At 36.2% G+C, this 7,763-nt stretch overlaps 1 protein-coding gene across 1 annotated transcript in view; it reads left to right on the top strand.

Moving 5' to 3' along the window:
- Positions 1-2,701: 2,701 nt before the first annotated feature.
- The window catches only part of LOC117415177 (E3 ubiquitin-protein ligase NEURL1-like), a 62,333-nt gene continuing 57,271 nt past the window's right edge, over positions 2,702-7,763 (top strand). Inside the window, exon 1 of the mRNA XM_059026123.1 lies at positions 2,702-3,322. Within this exon, the coding sequence (XP_058882106.1) occupies positions 3,241-3,322 (82 nt within the window). The 5' untranslated portion in view covers positions 2,702-3,240. The remainder of the gene's footprint in view (positions 3,323-7,763) is intronic.

Genomic DNA, 7,763 nt, shown 5'->3' on the forward strand with positions numbered 1-7,763 from the left:
TCCTTTTTTTTTAAAGACCCTCCCTCCGTCGTTCTTTTTTCTTTGTTGGTTTCTAATTCCATGTTTAAAAAAAAAAAAAAAAAAGGCCACACAGTGTCAAAAAAAAAAAAATATATATATATATAAAAAAAAACACTGCACGGTGACGGTACAGTGAAAGTATACTGGTTGGTTAAATGTCTTTAAAATTCACCAGACTGCTCTGCAAACTCTAGCCATCTGTTCAAATAAAATATAGCGTTCTCACACAATGTATGAGTTTCCTCGTTGGGTTGTTGGTGTGGACTACAAAAAACACAGCGGGTCTGTCAGGTATCCATCTCTCTCTCCCTCTCTCTCTCTCTCTCTCAACCCATGGTAACACATAATAAAGACAGGTTTTGAAAGTAAACTAGTTATGGCTTTGTAGCTGAAGAAAGATACATGTGGTTTGGAATATAGCAGAGATACTAAAATATTTAGGAAAATTACTGAATTATTATTTTGTATTGAATAATATATTTAGGATAGTAGTACATTCCTACGTGATTTAAAATCACTAGCTTTCAAGACCTCTAAAATCTCTTAATTGGATGTGGAATCAGAAATCATTCAGGTCATTCCTGCAACACATTGCATAGCAGCATTTATCATTTCTGTACCAGAGTCTCAAATGTGTTTTATTAAATTAAGTCAATATATGGGTTCAGTTGGCTAAGCTATTACGCTGCTACAGATTTTATGCTGGTATTTTGCACTGATCTATAGCAGTCTCATCTGTAGAAGACACACATTAACACAGGAGGGTTTAATATCCAATGCATGACATCATTATTGCTCTTCCATTTGGAAATCTGCTGAAGTCCAAGATAACCCTCAGGAATCTCATGACCTTTCAGCATTTGTCACCGAAATAGTTCCTCTTTCAGCCTCACTTCTGACAACACTTTCTGATAGGAAGCACTCAGAGAGTCTGATATCCCAATTCTTAATCACCCCCGGGGCATTTGGGGGTATTTTTAGAAAACAATAGGCATCTTCCCTCAGTATCTGATATCAACTACATTGAGATTTGAACTAAATTGTAGGCAAATTGCACCTTCATAAGCTCTTGGGATGCAATATGGTAAATTAGACTAAATGCTTACTAAATGGGAAGCACTGCAAAAAGTTAAACTCGCTTTAATTCTCGAGCTACAATCCAGCAGCTTCTTTTACTCGTGTGGATGATGATGGCAGAATATATACTCTATTATATCATTTATTACCAATACCTATACTGAAACAAATCACTCAGGTTTATATAAAATGCACGGTTAGCTTTCATTATTTTGTGTAACGCAACTGCTCTTAAAAAGATTGGCAGAAGGGCTATTGTGTACTCTGACTTACATAACTGGAATGAATTGCCTGGTAAGTATAAATCAAATGTAAATAAATGATAAGAAAAGAAAAGAACAACGGAGGACATGAATACCCAACTTTATTATGATACTGAATAACTGGAAGTTACAGTAGGCAGGTTTTAAATGAATGCAGATTTGTCCAGTATGCATCATAATAATGCATGCTTATCTGCTGCAACCTTTTGAGACGGATTTGCAGTAAAATGAACTTGGAAACAAGAAAGAGGAGGGTGGGGGCCTTTAGCAGCATGTAGCCTAGGCAGCCGTGTACTGGAGCTTTATACCAATTGACTTCCTCTCCTTTTCAAAGTGCTTTACTCCCTGCAGTCTCACATTAGTGTAGCTTCACTCCATAGTCCAAAGTGACAGTCTACAGCATTTGCCAGCTCTGTGCTAATTCCCCAATACTATGCTTGGCATTGTTGGCAGCTAAATATAGGAAGTTATTTGCTTAAAATCACCATTAGTCCAGTTCCCAGCATGTGGAAGATCATATCATTCCAACACAGTCACATTATCCATACGTTTCTTGAGCTGGCCAAAATATTTGTGTGGATAAGTGAGTCTGTAGAAATCGAATGGAGGGAGGGAGCTCTGGGGTCTTCTTGCGCTGGTGTTACTGCTTTCAATATTTTTTTTAAATCGCTAGAGGGCGCATTAATTGTGTTTTAAATGTAATCTTCCTCTGGCTCACGTGTTGATGAACATTTGAACTGTGCCTTTCATGTTGTCCTTGCTTGAATGTATAGTGTAAATATGGAGACAACATTTAAAATGATTAACAGGAACAAAGCTAATAAAAGCCATACACATAGCAGTAAATTATTGCATACTGTTGAATGCTTGACATCATGTTTGAGAGATGAGCAGCGTCTCCTGGCAACCTATTGCTGTGTTTGGCTGTGTGCTCAGGGAGCCAGTTCAAATTGGAATTGTTTGTAGGGAAAAGGCAGATAAACATTGCATCTTTAACCCCAAACTTGGTGGGAATTTAATAACCACTAATTTCTCACAATGAGGGTGTAAAGTTATATTGCCCTGTTCTGTCTTATGTCGTAAGTTTTGTGTTATTAAAATGACTACGCATGCTGTAAATCAAAATGGATCAACACACACAGTAATTCAACACATTTTGCACACCCCCTCACCGCAAGCTCACGTGGCTCGGGCTGGGTTAAATAATTAACAGTCAACTGTCACCATAGCAACTAAAATGACTACGTAAGAGACAGATGAGATAGCATAATCAGGAGCCTCAATATTATTAGGCAAAGGCAAAACGAGTCTTTTGAATTCAGACAGTTACCGTAGGGTGGGGTACTTGAAGATGTAACAGCTGCTCAAGAAAGTGAGTTAGTTAAGCAAAGCAAGCAGTTTTAGATGTTATCCCTGCACTGGATAGTTGTGTGTGCAAGAACATAATCATAATTGCAAAAATAAAATAAAATAAACAAGGCAAATAAAAAATAAATGTCACACTGAGTGGCAGCATAAATTTGGTTTAGGTGTTTAAAATGCAATTAGAAAATACATAAGCGAGAAAATAAAGTGAGTCTGCGGTGTGTGCTGCTGTGTTTGCATGCACTGAAAAAAAACAGAGCATATGTAATAGTTTAGTTTTTTCGTCATTTAGAACACTGATGCTCGAACAGGTTGTGATAAAGTTCGAGGGGAGGTTATCTGGAATAGACACAGGGACGAGAAAGAGAAAAAGGACCTGCCAGAGAACAGCACTGATATAATTACGAAATCAGGGATTAGGAGCGAACAGAACCAAAGCGCAAGTCTGCGAGCGAGGAGAATACGAGCAGCTGTCTAAGGAGATCGAGCATCTGAAACATCTTCCAGTGAAGTCATGGGCAACAGCGTCTCGAGCATCCCGACTTTGCAAAGAGGGCACCAGAACAGATTCCACAGGCTATCGAATCAGCAGAAAGGTTATTTATTTATTTATTTATTTATGTATTTATGTATTTACAGATGTGTTCACTAAGTCATTGGCACTATCAATATCCTACTTTATTTTAGCAATTTTGACAAATATAATATTATGTTCTATGCAGTACAGTTTTGTATTCAACAAGTGTTAATAACCTCACTTCAATAATTCCTTGTTTGATCAAAAATTACCATGCATAATTCTATAGCAATACACTTTTTATACATGTACTAAGGGCTTTTAACATTATACGTGCACGTGTCTGGCGCGTTTGCTGGTCATGATTGGAGCCCAGGATATATGTATTTTGGAACGGTGCGTCTTTATTGTTAATATTATAATAACAGTTCATAAGATTGAAGCGCAGACGGATGCGGTTTACATTAACAAATAAACAGCGCATGAATAGATTTTCAACTGTTGTTTAGATGCTGTAATCTGTATGACATAGCTAGGTTACCTTTCTAAAAGTGAAAAAGCATTACTACACTTGTTCTGTCATTTTTGAATACTGCAGGCCGACCCATTCGTTTTGCTCCTTCCTTTAGCCAGTAAGATATGTGAAACCAAGGCAGGTCATAAAAGGACATTGATATTCTAGATGTACAACACTTGTTTTCCCTTTAAGGTTGAATAATGGGGAGTTGTACATTATATTGTGTTGCGGTAATTAAATCCCCTCTATACTGACAGAAGGCCTGGCTGTGGTACTGAAAGGACGGCGCCTTTAGCAATCAACGCGACACACTGCCTGACAGTTATAAACCATGACAATAACGCGCGGTTCCTTTTTTAAAACGCATGCTGTGTTTCACATGGTTAAAGCTATGGAAGTTTATGTATCATTCATGGATTTGAAGAGATCTACTGTTAAACGGCATGAAAGTTTATTGTTTAGTTAGTCCAATAAAATGTATTACATCTCCTTCTCTTTGTCTATCACATAGTTATAAATCTGAGAAGTGTACAAGTTTGCTCCTTTTCTATGTAGCACAGAATACTCTTATACAGTAATACCCGTCTTTAAATCATCTTTTTAGCTGATGTAATCCTGCCAAAATACCTCGACATCCCTCCTGCATTTTCATTGTTATGGTATATGTATTGTATTGTAAAGAATCTGGTTGGATTGCTGCGTTTTAAGTTTGAAATCCTTTACATGATCATTGTTAAACTGTGAGTGCTGTTAAATATAGAGGTGGTACTGCTTCAGGTCGCTCACCTACTGGTTTAATGTACAATACAGTGCAATGAATTGTATTTCACGTTACCTCAGCAGCTCCAGTTTAAAAGTGTCAGCTGTAACCCGACCATACTGCTTTAGTTTCAGTATAGCAGTTACAAACCATTTGCATGAAACAAGACTCGCCTTTAGAAGGCTCTCTAAATAGTCTCTACAGTGTTTCACTCAGTGATGCAGAGTAATTAACAAGGACATAGGTAGCTGGGTGCTTCCAGTGCAGATACCAAAGAAACTTTAAATGAAAATGTTATTTACGCAAATCCTTAAGGTACAGTCAGCCAGAGCAGCTTTGTTCCCAGCATGACTCTCTTTCATTGGTTGGTCATTTTAACTACGTACAAATATAATACCAAGCGAATATATTTAATTTTTGACTTCTTTTGGAGGTACTTTCCAAACACATACCAGCATATCTAAATATTTAAAACTTAAATAATAATTGCCATGGTAGGAGTATGTGCTGTAATGTTTTAATGGGTTAAATGTATCATTGTTTAGTTTTTTTTTGTATATGTCACTAGGACCAAATTGTGTTTCAGGCTTGTTAACTTACTTACATGGTAAAAACCAGCTTGCTGTTCTCGCTGGAGGCAAAGTAATATTGATCTGTAAGTTAATATGTCCTAAGCACAAGATATTAAATATCTATCATTATAGAAATTCAGCATCTTTTACTGTAGTGTGTTTGTGTTAATTATAATCCTCAGTATTTCTACATTGTTCTTGAAAAAAAAAATCATATTATACTGCTGGGTAATTGTATACAGTCATCTTTATTTTAAAGTCAAATTGGTTTTTAGTTTATTTGTATTTGTATATATATATAGCTCAGTTTTATAAATTGTATTATACACAAGCAGACACTGCTCTCTCACTGTTTTCTTTCGAGGTCAGCTGTTCTAACTCAGTAATGGAGAAGTTAACCCTAATTGATGACACCTGTCTAAAACCACAGTTTACTTCACAGCGACACTCGTTCACTGCTCTTTCAGTGGACTACAGTGAACATTTCAAACAAACAGCTTGGAGACTTCAGGATGTTTTCCCCACTCTTCTACTTTTAGCTGAATTGTATGCTTAAGTTACAGTTCACATTTTTGTTGACCACAGTATCAATCCAATGTCAAAATGTTGGTTCAGCAGCATCACTGCTTTCCTAAAAGAAATCATTGAAAACTCAATTTGTTAATTTCAATCAGTAGACTCAGTAAAAAAAAAAAAAAAATCAGTAAAACATGGATTACTTATAATGAGAAAGCATATAGTTCTTGAAAATGTTTTGGGATAATGAGACAATAAGAGAGAGAACTGCTGTAGCTGTATGCATTTTGGATCTGAACACAAATACAACTAAGATACCACCATCTTGATGATATAAAATGCTTACGATTGTAAGTCGCCCTGGATAAGGGCGTCTGCTAAGAAATAAATAGTAATAATAATAATAATATAACTTGAATGTAGCTTTTCAGACTGCATTCACATTTCAGATGCTGATTCATTGTTAAACTCCTATGCAGTTCTTTTAATATGAATGCAGGTTTGCATCCAATTTAGTCTGTATTTTTTTTAATTATTATTATTTTTTTTTATAGTAATCTGCATCAGAAATGCCAAAACAGGGATTTGGGTTTTTAAAAGCTCATTTGGGAAAACAATGATGAATAATGAGTTTAGCTGCAAACATGTGCAGCTGGAGCTCACATGAGTTGTATGAACGTTTTCCAATGGAAGTTAATGAGTTTCGTTTCTGATAGTCTTATCTGACGTCTTATCAGTCTTATCTGATGTTGTCATGATGGATTTAGGGCAGGGTTTTTTCCCCAGGAAGCCTCTCCCAGTGAAACTCACACCCAATAAATCATTTAAGCAATTTACTTAATGCACTGGATGTCAATGGCAGTACTGTAGTTTCCACGACAATAGGGGAAATGGTACCACCTGATGTTTCAAATCGCCACAAGCAACTTGCCACTCTTACACAAACCTGTACAACCCTGCACATGAACAATATGGCACGCAGCTCTGATCACAGTTGGCACAACCATAGATGTATTGTACATACAGTTAAAGTCATGAAGGTTCTGAGCTATGGATCTGGGGCCTATATGTTATTCCATTTGGCCAGATATACTTAGACAATATCCAGCATCTGCTGACATAAACGGTCTAGATTTAGTTTTCATACCATTTGTTTTAATCAAATATAATTTTTTTGGAGGAGACATCCAATGAACATTTCCATTATGTGTATATAACTGTATATAACTGTTTATACTTTAAAGTAACTATCGGTTCTAAGCACATTTTGTTCATGCATGTTGAAATATGTTTGACTTTTTTTGCCAAAATGTTCATTTAGATTTATTTCCTTTAACTTTTTTTTTATTTTTCATACCATGTTATGGTGCTTTGAACTTTAAAAGAAGGGTCTGTATGTGCAATGATGCACACTTATACCAGTGTTCATAGCATCGGCATACCATTGGTATGTCAAAATATGAACATATTACCTATGGCCCTTTGGTACAGAACCATTGTGTTTTCATTATAGTGCCATTTGATTGCCATTAAAGACCATTTAAGGGGGCCCTACTTTTAAATCAATGCACTTAGGCAGGAATTGTTTTAAAGCAATCAGTGAAACATTGTAGATAGACCTAGGCATCTAATACCAATAATTTACCAACTGCCTGTGGATTTACTGTACTGGTTACTTAACAGAACAACCTAATCAGTACTATTGTTAAAAAAAATGGAAATTCTTTGGTTGAAAATGTGCTGAAAACACCCACAGTACAGCATGGTTTTAGGAAAGGGAGATCGTGTCTAACTAACTTGCTTGATTTTTTTGAGGATGCAACATCGACAATTGATAATTGCAAAGCATACGACATGGTTTATTTAGATTTCCAAAAAGCTTTTGACAAAGTCCCGCATAAAAGATTAATTCTCAAACTGAACGCAGTAGGGATTCAAGGAAATGCATACACATGGATTAGGGAGTGGTTAACATGTAGAAAACAGAAAGTACTGATTAGAGAAGAAACCTCAAAATGGAGCAAGGTAACCAGTGGTGTACCACAGGGATCAGTTTTAGGTCCTCTGCTATTCCTAATCTACATTAATGATTTAGATTCTGGTATAGTAAGCAAACTTGTTAAATTTGCAGACAACACAAAAATAGGAGGAGTGG

Source organism: Acipenser ruthenus, chromosome 7 (genome assembly GCF_902713425.1).
Source record: "Acipenser ruthenus chromosome 7, fAciRut3.2 maternal haplotype, whole genome shotgun sequence".
NCBI classification, from domain to species: Eukaryota; Metazoa; Chordata; class Actinopteri; order Acipenseriformes; family Acipenseridae; genus Acipenser; species Acipenser ruthenus.